This window comes from Parasteatoda tepidariorum, chromosome 2, assembly GCF_982258835.1.
Source record: "Parasteatoda tepidariorum strain Cologne lab strain chromosome 2, Ptep-v5.0, whole genome shotgun sequence".
NCBI lineage: Eukaryota > Metazoa > Arthropoda > Arachnida > Araneae > Theridiidae > Parasteatoda > Parasteatoda tepidariorum.
In genome coordinates, this window is record NC_141756.1 from 29435774 (window position 1) to 29457013 (window position 21240).

Below are 21240 nucleotides of genomic sequence, written 5' to 3' on the forward strand. Positions count from 1 at the left end.
TGAAAAATACATATAAGCTATTGCTTACGGAAAGCAATATCAACATGAATTTTTGTTCGATGAAATATTATTCAGATTAAAGAACACAAAAATGTTGATAGTTTTCATGACAACTATCAATATTTACTCTTATCAATCATATCAGAAGAAACTGTAATTTTCTGCATTTTCGAGTATTATCTTTGCTAACTTGCACAAATATTCCTGCATTTCTGCCTTTCATTAATACAAAATTTTCTAAATCAGTTTGCCATCGGTAGCTCAAAGACGCGCACTTAGGATATTATTTTAAATCTAGATAGATTTCAAAATAAAAATAAAAAAGGTTAATATGTCTTTTTCCTTTTTTGGTCTTTTTTATTGCTATTGATAACATAAAATATATGTATTTGCTTTTAATGACAGGCTCGCTATAGCGTCGATTTCACTAACTTACAATTTGTCGTAATAACGGACTCTTACTGTATCTTTAAAGCATATTGACTAAGTGAACGGTGTTAAATACTTTAAGATTGGAACAAACGACCAAAAAGGTTAAATTAAATTGTATTTTGCTTAGACTATAAGAGATTCAAACGAAAAAAAGAATTATTTGTCTAATCAATAAATCATATTTGATTTAATTTAATATTTACCGCGTAAATTATTTAACATAAATTATTAAAGAGATCTTTATTTACTAATGAACAAAGTGTTCTGAACGTAGAAGTGGAATGTAAGAAGACAGCGCATTGTAAGATAATTTTTCCCCAAAATAAAGCCACGTGACTAGAGGGTGAAATTTTCTACCTCTGGTTCTTTCTTGTTACTTTCAGGTAGAATATCGATGTCGGAATTTTAAAGTCGAAAATATAAAAATATGGTGAATCGCTGTGATGTATTTGGGGCTTTATTAAAACCTTATAAAATAGGAGGACCTTACAAATTTCATAGAGAGAAGTTAATTTACCACTTTTTGAAATTGCAAAATTATAATTGTTTTTATTTATTATATAAATGAATTTTCCACTTTTAGTGACTCTCTTTTTTAAAAAAAAACAATATGTGAATTCCGGTTATTCTAATTTTATTCACTGGAAAGGGAACCATAAAGTAATAATTAAATAAAATTATTAAATTTCTTAAAAAAAATTTAGTGCTATAACTGTTGTTGGCGAAGTTTTGACATTATTGTTTCATGCCGTTTTTGTTATATTCGAAATAAAAAAATCTTCTATATATTTTGATAATTTCAGTAGCTCGTTTTGGGATAGTTTCGTTCATAACACACATTTTCTCACAGAGAAGCGTGGTTATGAAATGTTAAAACAAAACAAATCTATAAATAGAGTGGAGATTTTTAGAATTTCATTATTAGTTCTTAGGGCGTTGGACTCGTGTTTGTGAGAACGAGAGCTCGAATCCAGCCGGCCAAAGAATCCGCATGAATTAAATGGTGATTGGTGCTCGTTAAATCTGCTGGAGTCACGAAGTCCTCCAAGTTCCCATAACAAACCAAAACCTCTGGGGGTACTGAGTCAGGAGTTCCCTTGTCTTCTGGATTGGGTTCAACATTACAAGGCTACGGAGTTAAACATTGGTAGTTGTGAACTCAAAATTTTGTGTCAGTAGTTCAACGACGGCTATATATAAAATAAAATAATACACAAAAGAGCCGTAGTAATTCAGGAGATAAAGCGCTCACCTCCCAACGAGGTGTCCCGGGTATGAAATCCCAGAGATGGCTAGTAATTACGAATTTCGAACCAGACCACAATGCTGACGTAAAATATGCTCAGTGGTAGACGGATCATGGGTTAGAGTCGACCGTCAGGCTAACCGTAGGAGGTTTTCGTGGTTTCCCTCTCCATGTAACGCAAATGTGGGCTAATTCCATCAAAATGTTCGATGTAAAAATAAATTTCTCCCTATGCTTGGTTCAGGAATTCACTTTTGTTCTAAATTGGGCTGAAAATTACAATACTCTGGAGTTGAACATTGTTAGCCGTTAACTCAAAATTTGTTCGGTTGTCCAACGACAGTTTTAAAATAAAATAATGCATGAAAAAAAATCGACAATGCAATCAGCAGATTAAAATTACTTAATCTTGTCATAGCAGCTGTAACATTTAAATAAAATTGGTAAATTAAAAAGAAAGGGGAAATTTTTTTTTAGTCTAATGTAGCATTTTTTTCGACTTTTTGAAATGTCTTTTATCCTTTCTTGTAAATGTTTTGAAAAGTTCAGAATACTTGTTAAGATTTTATGATTTTAAAAATGATTTCACAATTTTTTTTACTGTTGTTTGCTATGCTAAATTGCAATTTAACGAGCTTTTTACTACCAACATCTTACAAAAATGAATGTCAAAATGTGATACCTACTTTATAACAGCTGTTCTTAAATTTTTTCACCTACGGAACTCTATATGCTCAAACTTCGTTTGATGGAAGCCTTTCTTTTAAATAAAGTTTATCAGCAGGTGCGAATATTCTAATCCAAAATATTTAGAAATATTTAGAATGAAGAATAAATATTTCTCATCAGTTCATCAACAATTAAAATAATATATGTTTTCCTAGTAAAGAAATCGAATTTTTTTTAACAAATATTCCCACACTAAGACAAAAACAATGATCAAAACTACCAGAATATGGTAACATTTACGGTGTTTCTGGCTCTATGGGAACACAAAAAAGTTAGATAATTTTTTGGTAATGATTTTGGAAAAATTAACAATGAAATGTGGTTTTATAAAACGTGATAAAATTTGGTATATTTCGTAAAGATTGGATAATTTTACCATGATTTCTTAAAGCATGGTATTAAAAACACTTAATCGATTAAATTTACTTTTCTGTTTTCTACTTTTTTGTTAAATGTATGGTAACAAGAACTATTATTTTGAAAACCAGAATTTCCCTCAAACCGTTACTGTGACATTAAGTCACAGCCTAATTTCTAAATATCCCGTTTTATTAATCAAAATACTAATTTTTCGGCTTAATTCATATTTTTAGATACAGTTTTTATTGTCTTCATCTTTTTCTTCTCGCCCCTTAACGCGTTAGCGCAATGAGGACACTTTCCCCAGGAGGCGCCTTGCACATTCTTCAGACACTCCTTTTTTCTTGGAAAGAAGACTGTCGGCGACCTTTGATGTCAACACATGTTTGTGGTTACGGTACGGTCGCCGTTAGTATTTAATTATGCTAAAATTTAAGGAGTTAGTTAACTCAGTTCAGTTCGCTCCTTAAGCTCGATTTTTTTGGCTTTTTAGGAAGTTTAACTTCCACTTCTAGCTATTTCTTTAAATACCGCCCATTTTCTGGGAGCGGACACATTCGAAATTTAGTTGTCAACACGATCCCTTAACAGGGGTTTTTCATTTTCACCCCCTCCTCTCTTTGGAGAGACGGAGTTTTATTTTTGTTTTAAATATATGGCGGTCATATTTCTCCGACCCTCTGTGGTTCCCCTCTGCGGGCTGTGATTGTTTTGTTTTTTTGTTTCATCGCCATGAACATTTAAGTGATTATTCGATACTTTGATTTTTCTCAGTCACCTCGCTCGCGTACTGAGCGTTTATTTTGCTTCGGTTTTCTCTCTGGTTGAGGGAAGGAACTTCACTCCCTTTTAAATGGCGTAATACCTGCCCGCCGACTCCCCAAGGATGCGGTTTTTTTTTTTCGACAAGAACGAAAATCAATCTATCGACATCGTAATTTTTTGGATCGCCATTCCAGAAGCGAAATGTTTATGTGTCGACCGAGACGACTGCCAGCCGCCACTGATGCTACTAGGAGATGAAAAGATGATCAATGTTGAAAAATATGCCTTATGACCCCTAACTGGACATACTTGTGATCCTGATGCCCCAACGATTTTATTGGTATGAAGTGATCTGCAGTAATAAACTACAAAAAAAAAATGAACTCTGGACTTTTCCTTGTGTTTTTCTTTAAATTATTGCAGCTAAGCCAAATTGTGTGTCGTCTCCCACCTGCAACAGGTATGTGAAAAATCATTACAAAGACATCTTGATTTCTAGTGTGTTTTCTTCTATGTTTTTTTATTTTTAAGGGTTATTGCTCACTATTTTTAGTTTCGGCCATCATTTAAATTATAACATTCCAATTTCGAGCCACCTTTTTATAACATATGGCGCCGTTGACCAGCCACATTGCTGTTGTACTTGTTTATCAAATTTTTGTTTTCTAAAAATGATTTACAGTTTAATTATCATTAATATATATAATTTTAATTTTGTTTAATATAATAATTCTTTTGATTAACAGTAATTGAAGATTTAAGAAATTAATTCCTGGCATTTTGTTGTTTTAATCATTAAATGATTGAAGATTTTGATTTTTGACCAAAATTTCTAGCTACCTACATGTTTTTTTTCTAAAAAATAATCAGTACTGTAATGCTTTATGTAAAAAGTAGGTTTTCATTTATTACCTACATTGTTGGGCTCAATTGCTGCAAATAATAAATAAATATAGCATTAATTTTGACTTCAAGCTGGTGTTTATATATTAAGTTAAGTATAATTTTTGAGTTGATTTAAAATAATAATAATTACTATATGCTGTAAATTGATTCATGCAATTGTTTTGTGATATTGATCAGGTTAACTATTTTAATTAATAGTATACCTTTAAGTGAGAAAATGCAGTTAACTATTTCTTCATAAATCATCTAAAATAGGATTTGATTTTAGTATTTAAAATTGATGTTCAATGTTATTGATGTTTACACAAATGCCATATTGGTTGAGTAAGAATCGCACAGCTCTTATGTATTTGAATGATTATAATTTTAATTTTGTTGATTTAAACTTAAGGTTCACTTATTGAATAATTTCATTTTGAATAGCAGTAATGCATATATTAATTTTAGAGGTCATTGTCATTTGTTGGCGTTAATCATTAGTAATAATAAGTAATTTGTATTTATATCAGTCTTTAAAATGTTATTTTTTTTCAATATTTAACTAGTTCACATAAATTCATGATAAAATTCATGGTCACAGGTTAAATGAGTCATGTTTATGAATGTTTTATTTCTAATACTTCTTTAAATATTTAATTGTCAGTATTATTTAATACTTGTTTTTCAAGATGTTTCATATAGTTAGATAATTCAAAGTAATCATTTGAGTCATATCATAATTCCTTTTCATATAGCAATTTTTTTAATTGTGATTTGTTGCATACAATTTTTCTTAAAATTTAATTTTTAAAATATATGGTATTGTTGTAGTAATGGTAATTTTATACTATATTTTTATGTAAAGGTTTTTTTCAATGATGCTAATCAATATAAAATATTTTGGTAGATGACCCCAATTCAAACCTGCAGTAGGATTAATTTTAATTTGGCAATTATGCCTGATAATGTTAACAATATCACTATCCCTAAGGTTTCTCCTTATAGTTTAACAAATAATTTTTTTGATAATAATTTTTGTAATTAACTTATTGATATATGTGTGACGAGTGTTATTTGGGCATCGTTGTGTGTGATGCTGGTCATTACATATCCATGGTACAGCGGGGTCTTGTAGCAGATGTTATACAATATCAATGACTTTTGCATTTATAAATTTATTTCTTCTAACTTCTTAATGTTTCTAATTTTTACTAATTTGCTCTTAATTGAATGATGTATTCAAAAATGAAGGATTTTTTTAATGATGGAGGATGAGCAGTTTAATTTTGGATTTTCTTTTGGTCATTTTTTTATCATTTTTTCAAAAAAAAAAAATAATTCTCTTTCCACATTTTTTATTATCTAATGTTCTCAAATTTGGCTCTTTCCCAATTTTTTTATTATGTCATGTTCTCAAGTTTAGTGAATCAATGTTTTGATATAAGATTTGCCAGGCTTCTATGTTTGAGTACGTTACGATTTTCCTACTGGAGTATCTGAGAATTTAATATTTACTTGAATTATTACAAAAAAAGAATATTTGGGATAAATCTATTGTCCTGAATCGTGTCTGGTAATACAGATGCATCAAAATTTTTTTGGGATTAATTTATTAAACTAATTGGGATAAAATATGTCCTGATTGCTCTGGGTAATACCTGAGCTCAACGATTTTTGCTGGTAAATTAAACCAGAATTTTTTTTCTTTTACTTCTCCCTGGACATAATAGAGCCAGAAGTTAATTATTAATTTTAGTTTCCTGATCAAAAATGTATCAGAAGGTATTCCTGGTCAAAGAAACCAGAAGATCAATTATGATTCCCTGGTCAAAGAACCAGATGATATATATGACATATATATATATAATAATAATTTAAAATAAATACAAAAAAATATGATTCGAGTCAATTGTTCAATAATTGAATTGTTTTGATGCTCTTTGAGAAAAATCTTTTGCGTAACCTTTGAATATCCATATGTTAATAATTACTAAAGTACATAACTTTTACAATGTTACCTTCATTGTTAATGTTAAACTAATAATTAATTGTCTTTTGAGGTTCAACATTTTTTTGCTTTATTTGAGAACATTCTTTCATTTGTGTTGTAATTATATAATATGTAATAATCATCAAATCTTTCATTATCAATAATACATTGATTAAGTAATCACTAATTTTATAAACGAACAAGTGATACAAAGTTGGTTCTTGTCTAACTTTTACAATTTTTTTCTAATGATTGTTAGGTCATGTTTTAGACATTTTTAACATTAGTAAACACTTAATTTAACTTTGAGGATGACACAAATTTCGAATGCCAATTTTTTTCATTTTTTGATCCTTGCTCCTGTACAGTATTTTTTTTTCTTTTCTTATGTAATGAATAAAGTTTTATTACATAACTTTTGGATTCTCAGAATGTAGTAAACGGCTACAGCTCTGTGTTTTAGATACAAAATTTTTTTGTATCTGTAGTGTTGATGATTTTAATTTTGTTTATGTCTGCTTGCAAGCACTTTTTGTTATTTTATGTTCATCAAACTGGTTTTATTCTTATGTTCATCAATTTTTTATTTTTCTGTTCATCAAGCATTTTTATATTTATTCATAATATGTGAATTCATGAATTTTCATTTTTAAGCATACTTTATAGGCATTGTTTATGGACATTTTAAGTAATCATTAGTTACCAGTATTGGTAAGCAGCGTTTTTGATCCTTGTTTAAAAATTTTGTCTATAGATAAATTTTGTTTTTGGTGTGTGTTTGTTATACATAGTTGTGTGTAGACTATGATTGCAACATACTTAGGTGATCAATTTTTTTAGTGAGAAATATGTCTGTGATTTTTTTAAGGTGTAATTTCTAACTTAGTTTTTGCAGGTGTTAAGTTCAATGTTTTTGCCTAGGCGTTTCTATTAATTTAAGCCTTTTTTTTAATCTCTCTAAGTTTTAACTTGTTAATTTTTGTGCACTTAATTGATCTCACTAATGACTTTGATTTCTGAACCCATGCATAATTCATAGGTTGTATACTAATTTTTGTCGTTTTAACTCGGAATACTAAATTATCAGTCGTATTTGATTGGTCTTAAATTTTTTTTCAATAATTGAATTGTACAAAACTTTGTTGTACAAATTTTTTTTTCATTCGTTTAAACTCGGAATACCATCAGTCTACAATGTTAGCCTGATTTGTTTTCATTTGTTTGCAATTCTCAATTTTTTTAATAAGCATAATTCAGCAAACAAAATCAATTTTTTTCATTCCTTTTTATAAGGAACCATTTGAGTTAATGAATTACCTCATATTTTTTTTCCACATTTATTGAGTGAGTTATCTATATACTCATTGAGTCACATTTTATCTCTGTAATTTTATTTTCTGTGGAGATAATTTTTTTAATGTCGAGTGCACTTTATTTTGACTATCGGGTAGGTCGAAAGTTTTTTTTAGCAAAAGTTTTTAGCAAACAATTAAGATTGTTTTGTTGTTGTTGTTTTTGTAAACAATTAAGATTTGTTGTTGTTTTTTTTTCAAACAATGAACATTGTGTTTTATTGTTTAGCAAACAATTAAGATTGTTTACTTTGTTATAATCAAGATCAGCTATGTACAGCTGTTACTGTCTGTTTGTGTGTTTGATTGCTATTGTAACTATGTTGGGGCACAGCATTTCTACTTGAGACCAATTTACTGTCAAAATTTTTGAGATCGAATGTTATGTAACATCTGAATGTTCTATTAAGGCTGATGTGGTGGACTGGAGCGGCAGGTTGTTAAATTATTAATTTTATTTTTTTAGTGGCAGGTTGTTAAATTGTTAATTTTAATGCTTTTCGGTTACGAATACTTTAGGCCTTTCTGCTAATTTTTTAAATTTAATTTTAAAAAAAAAAAAAATTTCATTTCTTCAAAATTTTTTTTTCACCGGCTGTGGGTATAATGTGACATTAAGTCACAGCCTAATTTCTAAATATCCCGTTTTATTAATCAAAATACTAATTTTTCGGCTTAATTCATATTTTTAGATACAGTTTTTATTGTCTTCATCTTTTTCTTCTCGCCCCTTAACGCGTTAGCGCAATGAGGACACTTTCCCCAGGAGGCGCCTTGCACATTCTTCAGACACTCCTTTTTTCTTGGAAAGAAGACTGTCGGCGACCTTTGATGTCAACACATGTTTGTGGTTACGGTACGGTCGCCGTTAGTATTTAATTATGCTAAAATTTAAGGAGTTAGTTAACTCAGTTCAGTTCGCTCCTTAAGCTCGATTTTTTTGGCTTTTTAGGAAGTTTAACTTCCACTTCTAGCTATTTCTTTAAATACCGCCCATTTTCTGGGAGCGGACACATTCGAAATTTAGTTGTCAACACGATCCCTTAACAGGGGTTTTTCATTTTCACCCCCTCCTCTCTTTGGAGAGACGGAGTTTTATTTTTGTTTTAAATATATGGCGGTCATATTTCTCCGACCCTCTGTGGTTCCCCTCTGCGGGCTGTGATTGTTTTGTTTTTTTGTTTCATCGCCATGAACATTTAAGTGATTATTCGATACTTTGATTTTTCTCAGTCACCTCGCTCGCGTACTGAGCGTTTATTTTGCTTCGGTTTTCTCTCTGGTTGAGGGAAGGAACTTCACTCCCTTTTAAATGGCGTAATACCTGCCCGCCGACTCCCCAAGGATGCGGTTTTTTTTTTTCGACAAGAACGAAAATCAATCTATCGACATCGTAATTTTTTGGATCGCCATTCCAGAAGCGAAATGTTTATGTGTCGACCGAGACGACTGCCAGCCGCCACTGATGCTACTAGGAGATGAAAAGATGATCAATGTTGAAAAATATGCCTTATGACCCCTAACTGGACATACTTGTGATCCTGATGCCCCAACGATTTTATTGGTATGAAGTGATCTGCAGTAATAAACTACAAAAAAAAAATGAACTCTGGACTTTTCCTTGTGTTTTTCTTTAAATTATTGCAGCTAAGCCAAATTGTGTGTCGTCTCCCACCTGCAACAGGTATGTGAAAAATCATTACAAAGACATCTTGATTTCTAGTGTGTTTTCTTCTATGTTTTTTTATTTTTAAGGGTTATTGCTCACTATTTTTAGTTTCGGCCATCATTTAAATTATAACATTCCAATTTCGAGCCATTCTATAACAGTTACCATATAAACGGAAAAATTACCAAATAAACTGTTAAAATACCGTAGATTTTGGTTTTATTAGCCAAAATTATGTTAGTTTTGTTTTAGCAGAAATGTCATTACCAAACAAAGCGGTAATTTTTTTTTCTCGGTAAATGCATATTAGTGCACTTATTAAATCATACAAAATAAATTAGATTTTTTATTTAGGCTTAAAATTAGATTTTATGCTAGGCAGATTAGGTCTGAAACTGTTTTTAGTGTAGTAAATTTTGGCTTATGCATAAATAAAATTGATTAAAATGATCTAAACTATTGGTTTTTTAAAAAAAACTGTTGTTTACTGTGAGACTAGTTATAGGGAAAAAATTCATTGTTCTTGAATTTTATAATTTTATTTGAATTTTAAGGTTACTTGAGAAATACTGATGCAATCATTTGTAAATATATATCCTTTCTACCGAATCATTTAATCATTTCTACTGAAACATATCATTTCTGCTGAATATTTATTCAGTATATTGTCATCAAGAAAAAAGTTTTTATTTCTAAATTTGGCATTTGGTTTTTATTGGAATTTCCTTACACAATTTTATAAAAAAATAATCTAAATATCAAGTTAATATTCAATTATTGGTTGGATACAAACTTACAAATTTCAAAAATCATTACTGGTTAAAAATAAAATAAAAAATTCTTACGTCACGGAACCTCTATAACTTTGTACGGAGCCCTAGGGTTCCGCGGAACACTTTTTGGAAACTGCTGAATTAGAAAATAAAAATCTATTGAAAGATATAAAATATATCTCCATGTGCACGTAAAATTTCCGCAGCCGCACCATTGTAGCATGTTATGGAAAACTGAATTCAAAACATGAGTGAAGCGAGGAATCTCCTGACTATTTATTAACCAAAATAGAGACAGCGAGAAAAATACCTTCTTTAAGGAATCGCATAATAGTACGAAATGCGTATTTAATACCGATAGAAAAGATAAATGTCTGTAACACACTGATATATCAATAAAAATGCTCTTAAGAATTCTTAAGCTCCTCAGTGGTATGATGTTATGGTGTAGAAATACATGTTATTGAACCACCGATAGATGGCGGAGTTTATCATTAGATTGTAACCGTAACTGCAAAAAAAGATTGTGTAAAAAAAAGCAAGCACATCACTATTGTAATGTAGTAGTAGCATTGTCTACCATTGTACCGTATTTCTCATGTTAACGATTTAAATATATTTTTGTTACTTACCCCTTGGTAATTATTGAGTAGTTTTCCTGTGCCATCAAGAAAACGAGAAAAAGGTTATATTCACTAATAATAGTAATAAATCTTCGGTGTATTTACCCTATTAGAATTGCTTTAAGTTGAAAAGCGAAACTGGTGCATCGATGCCGAGAAAGGCAATGCACTGAAGATAAGAATAGAATCGAATTTTAATTAGTGGATAAAAGAAAGCCAGAAAAAAGGGGTAAGTTTATTTTGATTGAAAAATATTATATTTGGATATATCATGGATATAGAAAAACTTAAAATGAAAAGAAGAGCTTTGAAAAGTTCTACTACTAAATTTCTCACTAACTTAGATAAAAACTTTGATAATTTGACAATATATGAATTAGAAACATCTTTAGAGCAATTAAGTGAGAAAATGTTGAACATAAAATTAATAAATGAAGAGATAATAAAGGAACTAGATGTTAAAGATATCGAAAAGGAAGTTGAATCCTCTGAAACATATGTAGAAGATTTGATTAACTATAAATGTAAAATTAAACAGAAGATTCAACAAATTAGTGCCACTCCCTCAACTAGTTCTAATTTAAATGGTGTAACTAGCTCTCAGACTGTAAATCAAACAGAAGTAAACAAATGCACGATAAAACTACCAAAATTAACTGTAAACAAATATTTCGGAGATCCAAATTCATGGTTGGAATTTATCGGCCAGTTCGAAAATTCAATTGATAAAAATCCGTATCTTTCAAATATTGAAAAACTAATTTATCTAAAAAGTTTTGTTGGAGGAGCAGCTTCAAAAGCAATTTCGGGATTTTCTTTAACGGATGATAATTATAAAGCAGCCCTTAATTTGTTGAAAGATCGGTTTGGACAGAAAAACTTGCTTATAAATGCTCATTTAGGCCAATTATTAAATATAACACCAATAAAGCATAACTCTGATACTTTTGGATTACGAAAATTATTCGATCGAGTAGAAATCGAAATTAGAAATTTAGAATCGCTAGGAATTGATTCGGCATCTTACGGACATTTATTAACGCCGATAATTTTAAAGGTACTCCCATCGGAAATAACTTTAGACTTTAGTAGGAAAGAAAAGGGGGATAATTGGGATTTAAAAGCCCTTCTAAAATTTTTAAGTGAAGAAATAAAAAGTCGTGAAAAAACCACCGCCATTACAAATATAAAATGTTCGAATAATCAAAAGAAAGATAAATTTAGATCAAGGCCGCACCCACAAAAAGAAATAACATCCGCTCATGAATTATGCGCGACCGCAACGAGAATTAATAAATGTGTATTTTGTAGGGGTGACCATGAATCTGAGAAATGTGATACTCTCACAGTAGAAGAAAGAAAAAATATTTTGATTAAGCAGAGACTCTGCTTTCTTTGCTTGAAACCAAATCATCGGTTACTTGATTGTTACAGTAAGAAGAAATGTGTTTTTTGTAATCGGAGACACTCGAAAGCGATTTGCTTTAAGTTAGAGGAAAATAAACAAACAAAAACTTTAAACGATAGAGAGAATTCTAAGGAAAATTTAGAAATTGTTTCGGCCATTTCTTCTTGCGAGAATAAATTAAAACATAAACAAAATTCGAATCCCATTTTATTACAAACTTGTTCAATCATTGCGGAAAATAAAAACAAACAAGAAAATGTTACAATTTTTCTTGATAATGGAAGTCAACGGACTTTCATAACAAATAAATTGGTAAAAAGATTAAATTTGCCAGTAATTAGAAAAGAAAAATTGTCGATTAATTCTTTTGGATCAGAGCAACCCCAAACTAAATTGTTTAATGTAGTTAGCATCCGATTAAGAAATAGGGAAGATCCTAATTATAAAATAGATGTAGAAGCCGTAGAAACTGACACTATTTGTGCAACTCAGCTGCCTTCTCCAAACAAAAACATTGTAAAGGATTACGAATTTTTAAAAACAGTTCAACTTGCGGATGATTTTCAAAACGAAACTAAAGATGTTTTGATTCTAATCGGATCGGATTTTTATTTTGATATAGTGACTGGCCGAATTCATAGACTTGATAAAAAACTTGTAGCGGTAGAAACAATCTTCGGTTGGTGCATTTATGGGCATATAAATAAAATAAACAATCTACTCGCTATGAACGTAGTTGTTAACCGTGGTGATGAGACTTTAATTAGACAATTAATTGATCTTGAGTCCATTGGAATATTGCCTGATTCGCCTATTACTGATAACGAGGAAGAAACAATAGTTCAAGAGTTTGAGTCTTCCATTACATTTGATAAACGTTATAAAATTAAATTGCCCTGGAAATTAGAATTGATTGACAACTTAAAATCAAATTATGATGTTGCCCTTAAGAGACTCCACCATCTTGTACACAAATTCGAAAAGAACCCTTGGTTACTTAATGAATATAGACAAACCATAGAATCATATCTTGCAGAGGGTATTATTGAAGAAATTCCTGACACACAATATTCAAATGATAAAACTATATTTTATCTTCCCCACAGGGCGGTTATTAAAGAAGAGCGACAAACTACAAAACTCCGCATTGTTTATGATGCATCGTCTCACTCAGCTGAATCCTGTTCGCTAAATGATTGTTTATACACTGGTCCCAAATTAACTAATGATATTTTTGATATTCTAATAAACTTTAGGAACAAAGAGATAGCTTTTGTTGCAGATTTGAAGCAAGCTTTCCTTAATATCGAAATTGTGGAGGAAGATCGAGATGCGACCAGATTTATCTGGATGGAACCGCCCTTTGATGAAGGTAAGATTAAAATTTATCGATTTACTCGTGTTTTATTTGGACTTACTTCTAGTCCCTTCCTTCTTGCGGCAACTATAAAATTTCATTTGAAGAATTATGAAAAAACATATCCTCAAACTATAAAAATTATAAGAGAATCATTGTATGTGGACGATGTGATAGGATGCGAGGATAATGTAGATAAAGCTTTTAGTTTCAGTCAGGAAGCTATTAAAATTTTTGAAGATGCGGGTATGAAACTTAGAAAATGGAATTCAAATTCGAAACCTCTTATAGACTTGTGGGAAACTAATAACATTCAAATTGATCACAATATAGAAAATTCAGACTTAATACCTTCTGAGCATAAAGTACTTGGGATAGGGTGGAATAGTGACGCAGACATTTTTTATTTTGATACTAAACATCTTATCAAATTTTTATCTGAAGGGAGACACACAAAAAGATTTTTGCTGAAAGCTGCTGGTCGTATATTCGACCCAATAGGATATTTGAGCCCCTTTGTAGTAACCATAAAGTGTTTAATTCAAGCAGTTTGGTGCGCTGGAATTGATTGGGATGAAGAACTCCCTCAAGAAATTGCTCGTGATTTTCAGGATTGGTGCAATGGTGTTAAAAAATTAAAAGACATTGAAATACCACGTTACTATTTAAGGGATACTCTTGGAGATAGTATACAGGATATACAGCTTCACATATTTTCTGATGCTAGTTTGAAAGCATACGGCTGTGTAGCGTATTTGAGAATTGTTACAAATTCAGATAAGATATATACATCATTTGTTGCATCCAAAAGTAGAGTATCTCCCCTCAAAAGTCTGTCATTACCCAGACTGGAATTGATGGCTGCCCTTTTAGCTGCTCGATTGAGCAATAATTTGGTAAAAAACTTAAAGTTTAAACTTACACAAAAATTTTGGACTGATTCATCCATCACTTACTTCTGGATTAGAGGTTTACCCAACCGATTTAAACCCTTCGTAAAAAACCGCGTTGTTGAGATTCAACAATTAACAGATCCTGAACATTGGTTCCACTGCCCCGGCAAAGAAAACCCGGCAGACTTAGTTTCGAGAGGACTGAAAGCATCCGAATTGATTAACAACACTCTTTGGTGGGAAGGACCCCCTTTCCTCAAAAAACGTGTTGACAGTTGGCCTCAGACTTTTGAAACATCCCCGGAAGAAAATCTCCTGGAATTCAGAAAGAAGAAAGAGGAAATTCCAAGTTTCTGCTTTAGTACATCTTCCAATGACCTAAGAATTAATCCGGAGAATTATAGTTGCTTTTTAAAATTTTTGAGGACAATAGCATGGATTAGACGTTTTATTTCAAAGATAAGAAAACAATCTACCACTAAGGGACTACTCACATCATCAGAAATTGAAGAAGCAGAAGAGTTTTGGATCAAATTTGAGCAAAGAAAAGCGTACCATTCAGAAATATTGGCCTTAGAAGGTGGAAAAGAAATTGACAAGAATTCTTCCATTCGAAGTTTTGCCCCCTTTTTGGATAATAAAAAAGTTTTAAGAATAGGAGGCAGATTGGAAAATTCGAAATTTGATCTTGAACAAAAACACCCTATCTTACTTCCTAATAAATGTAAATTTACGGAACTGTTGATTAGAAATGAACACGAAGGAATATTTCATGGTGGTGTTTCTGCCACCCTTTCTAAAATTAGAAATCGGTTTTGGATCGCTAGAGGTCGGCAGCTTATAAAGAAAATAATAAAGAATTGCATAATATGTCGCAAATATTCAGCTCTACCTGCTAAGCAAATAACCAGTCCCCTACCTAAAGATCGAGTTTTAGAATCTCCACCATTCTCAGTTTGCGGGGTGGACTTTGCAGGTCCGATATATGCTAAAACATCGAATACTCCTGAAAAAGCCTATATATGTCTGTTTACTTGCGCAGTAACAAGAGCATTACACTTAGAATTAGTTTCAAATCTAAGTACAGAAAAGTTTATATTAGCCTTGCGTAGGTTTATTTCCAGACGAGGAATCGTCCAAACCATGTATAGCGATAATGCAAAAACCTTTAAAAGCGCAAATAAAGAACTTCAACTCATTTTTAACTTGATTCAAGATCCAAAGATTCAAAATTTTATAGCAAATAAAAAGATCAAGTGGAAATTTATCATGGAACGAGCTACATGGTGGGGAGGTTTCTATGAGAGATTAGTGAAATCGGTGAAGGAATGCTTACGCAAGACCCTATCTAAATCTCTTCTTACTTTTGAGGAATTAATAACAATCTTAACAGATATAGAATCAGTGTTAAACCAACGCCCTTTAAGCTTCGTTTATTCTGACTTAAATGAACCCGAACCTTTGACCCCTGCTCATTTTTTGTTGCCCCAGAAGAAAATAGAGCTTCCGTTATATTACACCGGAACTCTTTTTGAACACTCAAATCGTTCTTCTTTAATCAAAAGAAAACTGTTCCAGATGAGACTTTTACAAAATTTTTGGACCAAATGGAAAGAACAGTATGTTCTTCTCTTAAAAACTGCGCATCGGCTGACAACTTCAGAAAATCAACGGAACCTTCAAGTCCAGGACGTTGTCTTGATCGAAGGAGCCCAAAAGAATAAATTACTTTGGAGCCTTGGAGTAATCGAAGAAGTCTACCCTGGACGGGATGGCAAAGTCCGGAGCTGTCTCGTAAGGACTAATGGAAGTCGGATCAGACGTCCCGTTCAACTGTTATATCCTTTTGAAATTTTAAATAATACTTAAAAATTTGATTCATGTTGAACTTTAATGTTTTTTTTTTTTCCATTTGTCATTTTTCCTTTAATCTTACTAGATATTATGGACGTCCCCGTCCATGATGGGGAGTTTGTAGAAATACATGTTATTGAACCACCGATAGATGGCGGAGTTTATCATTAGATTGTAACCGTAACTGCAAAAAAAGATTGTGTAAAAAAAAGCAAGCACATCACTATTGTAATGTAGTAGTAGCATTGTCTACCATTGTACCGTATTTCTCATGTTAACGATTTAAATATATTTTTGTTACTTACCCCTTGGTAATTATTGAGTAGTTTTCCTGTGCCATCAAGAAAACGAGAAAAAGGTTATATTCACTAATAATAGTAATAAATCTTCGGTGTATTTACCCTATTAGAATTGCTTTAAGTTGAAAAGCGAAATATGGTTAATGAGTTAAAAATAATTTTTAAAAAAATCGACATTTTTGATGTTGTCAATTGGCCGCTTTCACAAGAATGTATAAGTAGATTATGGTGCTTACAAATAAATATTGTAAAGATGATACTTTTTATTTTATAACCGACTCCTGATGTTCAACTCCTTAGCCTTGTAATTTTGAACCTATTCTAGAAAACAAGGGAAATCCTGCTTCAAATAGCTTTCGTGAAGGACTTTTTGATGGAACTAACCCGCATTTGCGTTACATGAAGAGGGAAACCACGAACACCTCAAACATTTAACCTGACGACAAGGGGATTCTAACACTAAGGATATTTTACGTCAGCTCTGTGGTGGTTGCGAGCCGGATGTGGAATTTGTATCAACTAGCCATCGCTGAGATACGAACCCAGTTCACCTCATTAGAAGGCGAACGCTCTCCTGAGCCTCTACTGCTCAAGATGATACTTTAAAAAAATATTGACTTGTAGCCAAAGGGTTTAATCAAAAACCAGGGATAATTTATCCAGAAACTTTTGCATTCGATACTCGCACCGGACTAGTTGGAATTATGGCTAGTCTTGCTGCTGAATTAGAATAAAAAATACATCAGTTTTTGAGTTAATTGTAAATAAAACCTTAGATAGTAGCATATCTAAGAAAGCAGTTTTAATTCTCATAATGAAGGCGATGAAGTTCTTTTTCTAAATAAATCCCTTTATGATTTGAGACAGGCAGGTGGATGCTGGAATAACAAATGAAATGAAATTTTTTATTAGTTTTAGAATGAAACACTCAAACTCAGATCCCTGTTTATATTATCTTAACAAGAGCCGGAGGGAGGTTGGTTTTAAATGTAAACAACAATTCCTATAACTATCTACCCCCAAATGCAGATGGAATTGTCAGCATATAGATGGAGCCTAATCATGAGCGTGGATTATGCATTAGTAAAACCTAATTGAATATTATTACCTTTTCCATCTGGCTCTTGCTTTTTGTCCTGTCTTGAATTATTGTTATTAGCTATAAAGTGAACAAAATAAAAATTTTATCACATTGAATGACTTTCGTTCTAAGGATCGGATTTCCATGAACTAAGTGTAAATCTTTACGGTTTCTGAGGGTGACCTCAAATGTGTTAATTAATTAGTGATAACTATTAATTAAGTTACGAAATAAAACACATAAACGTACATTCACTGAATAGATATTTAATTTTTTTTTACATATTTAGGTTCTTGTTTCCCGAAACAAACAAAATTTGTAAAAATTAGGTCATAAATTGAAAGGGGCGACTACGAAGCTATTTATATTTGGCGATTTTCCCAATAAAACAGCTCAATGTTATCTTCGCTAATGGAGTATTTTAAGATAACCAAAAACTAATTCAAAAAGGGTCATTCGGTTTTGGGGCAGAGCTGGATTGATATTATCCACGACGGCGTCTCCTGCTCAGATCATGAGCTTATCACAGCGACAATCGAAAATTATAGACAACGAGATAGATGTTACAAGAAAGCCCAGGGTATTAAATATAAAAACTTGGACTGGCTTGTCTTGAAATCAAAACTTCTTGAAATCACGAAAACCTATAGTACTGACAATTTAAATAACACAGTTAGTATAGATCAGCATATTGATAATGTCACTGAAGATATATACAGAATTTGTCAGGAGTCCAGAATACGCCCCATAATACAGTCCCATAATACAGCCCAATACACTAAGCACTGCTCCTGGTGGACCCCGGCTCTGGGACTGCTAAGGAAACAAGTTAGAGCTCTCCGTAGGCGGTACCAAAGGGAGACTAACCCAAACATAAGGCTCAAATTTAATATTAGGTATAAAGCCATGTACGCCAAATATAAAAAACTAATAAGGAAATCTAAAGCGATTAACTTGAAGGATTACATAAATAATTTAACAATAGATAGGGCATTTTCTACACCATATAAAATTGCAAAGGGTTGCTTGAGCAGTCACTTGATTACCAACCCGGTCATGTTTAACGGCAGTACCACGGAGAGCTACCACGACACTAAAGAGGGAATCATGCAGCATCACTTCCCGGAGGCGACCAATAATTATACTGATGTTAATAGGTGCCATATTAATGAAGTCGATTTTACTGTTGACTAGCTGGAGTATATTATTATGGGCCTTAAATCAGGGAAATCTCCGGGTCCTGATGGCATACCAGGGGAAATTTGCCTGGGATACTTTCCCAGCTCTTGGAAGAGAGTCACCCTAATCCCTAAAACAAATAAAGACCTCAGTCTTCCGAGTTCTTACCGCCCGATCTCCCTCCTGGCCGTCTGGGGAAAAATCCTAGATAAGTTAATTACTAAGAGACTGAGTTACCATTTGGAAAAAAGAGAAATAATAAGCGATAACCAGTTTGGCTTCAGGGCTGGGAGGGGGACCGATGATGCACTCAAAAGGGTGGTTGATTTCGTCAACAATAAAAAACTGGAGAACAAACATACGATTGGGGTGGCTCTGGACATAGAAAACGCCTTTAATTGCGCCGACTGGACAGTTATCAAAACAGCGCTTAATAATTGTGTTTTACCGGACAACTTAGTCTCTATTGTTTTTAGCTTCTTAAACGAGAGATCTGCAAACTTTTATGATGGCAATGGAAACATTGTCGTTAGTAGAAACTTAAACGTTGGTGTGCCACAGGGCTCCTCCCTGGGTCCTATACTTTGGCTTATTTTAATTAACGACATTTTTAAAATAGTTTTAAACATTGATCTTATACAATTTAGTGATTTTAGCTATAATGATATCAATATAGTCGCATTTGCAGACGACATTTTATTATTGGTAAGTGGTCCAGTTTTATACCACTTTGACCAAATGGCGACTCATATTCTTACCTGCATGTCAGACTGGGTCGAAAGGAATAAATTAAAATTCGCTAAAGACAAAACACGGCTGTTAACATTCCCCAAAAGTAATAAAAAAATCGGCCGGTTACCTTGTATCAAGTTTAATTCTACAGATTCGTGTAATGTCAAAAATGTTAAGACAATGAAATACCTTGGCGTCACCTTGGACCCGGGTCTGACATGGATACCACATCTAAACGATATTAGAGATAGAATCACAAATTTTAACCAGGGTATCAGAAGAGTCGCCAGAGTCACTTGGGGACTCAGACCACAAATCTTGAAACGAATATATCTCCAGGCAAGCGAGAGAATCATCCTTTATGCCGCCAGTGTCTGGTACAGAAACAATAGTAAAATTAATGAAAAACTAAATAGCCTTCAGAGGATTCCATTGTTAACCTTGACTAAAACCTACGCTACTACCAGTACTGAGGCTATCCAGATACTGGCGGGGGTGGTTCCAATAACACTTAAAGTTATAGAGGATGTTTATACCAAGAGGGTGAGATGGGGATGGCGATTACAAGATCTAATGCATGTACTACCTCCCGATTTCGACAACACCTTGAATTTTGATACGCCGCCCCGGGAGCACCCATCTCTTTATCGCTCCTTGCCCTGGGGATATTGTGCCCCTAGTAACCAGGGGGTGGAGATCTATACTGATGGCTCTCGGATGGAGGTAGACACACCTGGAATTTTCCATGCGTCACATGCAATGATTGTTAAACAGGATGGTATTACTATTTTTAAATCCTCCACCAGAGTCACAGACAATCTTTATCGCAGAGGCAATCAGATCCGCCTTTATCTGGATCAATGATAATAATATCAATAACGCTACCATTTTTTCAGACTCGTTGTCCTCCCTCCAGGTCCTGGCTGACCCAGAACCAATTTCAAAACTGATTGAAAATATTAAAACATATTGGCACAGAGGTATTACAATGAATTGGGTTAAAGCCCACGTGGGGATCCAGGGCAATGAGGAGGCCGACGAAGCAGCTAAGGAGGCCATTGGCTCCGATATTATAGATCTCCAAGTTCTGAGGATCCCTAGGCAAGCAAAGACCGAAATCAAGCGGATTCTAATGGCAAGGTGGCAGTACAATTGGTACAATTCTGTTAAGGGCCGGCAGACTTTTAAGTTTATTAAGACCCCGTCAACTACAAGAATTCAATCAAATTTCTACTTAAATCAATACCTGACGGGACACGGAGTGTTTGGGACCTACCAAAGGAAGTTTTTCAATAAGGATGATAAATGTAACAATTGCGATCAACCCCCAAACAGTAGAACATCTTCTATATCACTGTTCTCGGTTCCGAGCACTCCGACAACAACACTTCCTCGAGAAGAACGAGCATCAAATTTTTGCCAGTATCATTTGCCGTAATATCATTAAACAAATTATTAAAACAACGCTCGAGGAGGTGTTGGTCCAAAATAATAATAACAACTTTTAATGTCTTTTAATCTTGTTATTGATTGTCGCCTTGCCAAACTCCCTTTTATCTGGACCACTTACCCATTTTTACCAACTTTACCATTTTACCCTTTTTCCATTTTAC

General features: G+C 32.8%; 1 protein-coding gene across 1 annotated transcript; it reads left to right on the forward strand.

The window, feature by feature from the left end:
- Positions 1-11095: 11095 nt before the first annotated feature.
- LOC122272894 (uncharacterized) lies at positions 11096-18910 on the forward strand. Its single transcript, XM_087156533.1, has 4 exons — positions 11096-11514; positions 12661-13604; positions 13767-16276; positions 18167-18910. The coding sequence occupies exons 1-4, from the start codon at positions 11096-11098 to the stop codon at positions 18908-18910; spliced, it is 4617 nt and encodes a 1538-aa protein (XP_087012659.1).
- The last annotated feature ends 2330 nt before the right edge of the window (positions 18911-21240 follow it).

Bases quoted from the DNA above. Each gene is read 5' to 3' on its own strand.
- LOC122272894 (XM_087156533.1), top strand. From the start codon at position 11,096: ATGGATATAGAAAAACTTAAAATGAAAAGAAGAGCTTTGAAAAGTTCT. The intron at 13,605-13,766 runs GTAAGATTAAAA...ACGATGTGATAG, and splicing joins GGAACCGCCCTTTGATGAAG to GATGCGAGGATAATGTAGAT. The intron at 16,277-18,166 runs GTAAGGACTAAT...TAATTCAAAAAG, and splicing joins GCAAAGTCCGGAGCTGTCTC to GGTCATTCGGTTTTGGGGCA.